The sequence below is a fragment of the Siphateles boraxobius genome, unplaced genomic scaffold (assembly GCF_051911475.1).
Source record: "Siphateles boraxobius isolate OS27281-9 unplaced genomic scaffold, OSU_SipBor_1 32, whole genome shotgun sequence".
NCBI classification, from domain to species: Eukaryota; Metazoa; Chordata; class Actinopteri; order Cypriniformes; family Leuciscidae; genus Siphateles; species Siphateles boraxobius.
Genome location: NW_027508942.1, coordinates 5,897,501 through 5,900,000, shown reverse-complemented (window position 1 = coordinate 5,900,000; position 2,500 = coordinate 5,897,501). Strand labels below are relative to the sequence as shown.

At 48.4% G+C, this 2,500-nt stretch overlaps 1 protein-coding gene across 4 annotated transcripts in view; it reads right to left on the bottom strand.

Moving 5' to 3' along the window:
• The window catches only part of cox5ab (cytochrome c oxidase subunit 5Ab), a 14,322-nt gene that overhangs the window by 7,971 nt on the left and 3,851 nt on the right, over window positions 1–2,500 (bottom strand). Inside the window, exons 3-5 of one of the 4 annotated variants that reach the window (XM_077194714.1) lie at window positions 850–971; window positions 116–185; window positions 12–31 (exon numbers count right to left, since the gene is read on the bottom strand). In XM_077194714.1, the coding sequence (XP_077050829.1) occupies window positions 27–31; window positions 116–185; window positions 850–971 (197 nt within the window). In that variant the 3' untranslated portion in view covers window positions 12–26. The other 3 variants (XM_077194713.1, XM_077194715.1, XM_077194712.1) reach the window with 3 other exon arrangements.

Here is a 2,500-nt window from a genome sequence, read left to right as displayed (position 1 = left end):
GGTAAATCTCCTGATGAGGACCAGACTTATCCTGAGAACACACACACATACGGTTAAATCTCCCGATGAGGACCAGACTTATCCTGAGAACACACGCACACACACACACGCACACGCACACACACACACACACACACACACACACACACACACGGGTAAATCTCCTGATGAGGATCAGACTTATCCTGAGAACACACACACACACACACACACACACGGGTAAATCTCCCGATGAGGACCAGACTTATCCTGAGAACACACACACACACACACAAGGGTAAATCTCCCGATGAGGACCAGACTTATCCTGAGAACACACACACACACCGAGAACATGTGAATCAGAGTAACATCTCAGACAGACACACACACACACACACACACACACGCACACTCACACACACGCACAGACACACACACACACAAGCAGACACGCAGACATATGCGCACACTCACGCACAGACACACGCACACATACACACACTCGCGCGCACACACACTCACTCACGTTTACGCACACACACACGTGCACAGACACACACACACACTCACGTGTACGCACACACACACGCGCGCACACACACACACAGATTTAAATTCATCATGAAATCAATTGACATCAATCAATTTTTATTGCAGTGTTTATTCTAAATGATTTATGGGTGCACATAATAATAGTGTTAATAATCGTGAATCAGAATAAGTTCCTCTTGCAGCATCTCTTCTCTTCTCTGATGATGTGGGCGGGGCAACCTGTCACTCACATGAGATCAGCCAATAGCAAACCACAACCACTCAATCAATTCCGCACAAATGAAATCAAGCCCCGCCCACATCAGTCTGTCTCACCTTGACGGCCTCTAGGATGCGAATGGCACTGGCGAGATCATCCAATCGCCTGCAGGCGCGCAGAGCCGAGGCCAAGATCTTCGGCTCAGGGACCAGATCGTAACCAATTAGAGTGTTCATTCCTGAAGAAAAAAACACACACACACACACAGGTTCACACGCGGCGGATGATGTCATGACAGTTTCAGTGTGTGAGATCTCTGTCTGTGTGTGTGAGATCAGTGTGTGTGAGAGATCAGTGTGTGTGAGAGATCAGTGTGTGTGGGATCAGTGTGTGTGGGATCAGTGTGTGTGAGATCAGTGTGTGTGAGATCAGTGTTTGACATCAGTGTGTGTGAGATCAGTGTGTGTGAGAGATCAGTGTGTGAGAGATCAGTGTTTGACATCACTGTGTGGCATCAGTGTGTGTGAGATCAGTGTGTGTGAGATCAGTGTGTGTGAGATCAGTGTTTGACATCAGTGTGTGGCATCAGTGTGTGTGAGATCAGTGTGTGTGAGATCAGTGTGTGTGAGGGATCAGTGTGTGTGAGGGATCAGTGTGTGAGGGATCAGTGTGTGTGAGAGAACAGTGTGTGTGAGATCAGTGTGTGAGAGATCAGTGTGTGAGAGATCAGTGTGTGAGAGATCAGTGTGTGAGAGATCAGTGTGTGAGAGATCAGTGTGTGTGAGATCAGTGTGTGTGAGATCAGTGTGTGTGAGATCAGTGTTTGACATCAGTGTGTGGCATCAGTGTGTGTGAGATCAGTGTGTGTGAGGGATCAGTGTGTGTGAGGGATCAGTGTGTGTGAGGGATCAGTGTGTGTGAGGGATCAGTGTGTGTGAGAGAACAGTGTGTGTGAGAGAACAGTGTGTGTGAGGGATCAGTGTGTGTGAGGGATCAGTGTGTGTGAGAGAACAGTGTGTGTAAGGGATCAGTGTGTGTGAGGGATCAGTGTTTGACATCAGTGTGTGTGAGATCAGTGTGTGTGAGGGATCAGTGTGTGTGAGAGAACAGTGTGTGTAAGGGATCAGTGTGTGTGAGGGATCAGTGTGTGTGAGGGATCAGTGTGTGTGAGGGATCAGTGTGTGTGAGAGAACAGTGTGTGTAAGGGATCAGTGTGTGTGAGGGATCAGTGTTTGACATCAGTGTGTGTGAGATCAGTGTGTGTGAGGGATCAGTGTGTGTGAGGGATCAGTGTGTGTGAGGGATCAGTGTGTGTGAGGGATCAGTGTGTGTGAGGGATCAGTGTGTGAGAGAGATCAGTGTGTGAGAGAGATCAGTGTGTGAGAGATCAGTGTGTGTGAGATCAGTGTGTGTGAGAGAACCGTGTGTGAGAGATCAGTGTGTGTGAGAGAACCGTGTGTGTGAGAGAACCGTGTGTGTGAGAGAACAGTGTGAGTGAGATCAGTGTGTGTGAGATCAGTGTGTGTGAAATCAGTGTGTGTGAGAGATCAGTGTGTGTGAGAGATCAGTGTGTGTGAGAGATCAGTGTGTGTGGAGGTCAGTGTGTGTGAGATCAGTGTGTGTGAGAGAACCGTGTGTGAGAGATCAGTGTGTGAGAGATCAGTGTGTGTGAGAGAACCGTGTGTGTGAGAGAACCGTGTGTGTGAGAGAACAGTGTGAGTGAGATCAGTGTGTGTGAGATCAGTGTGTGTGAAATCAGTGTGTGTG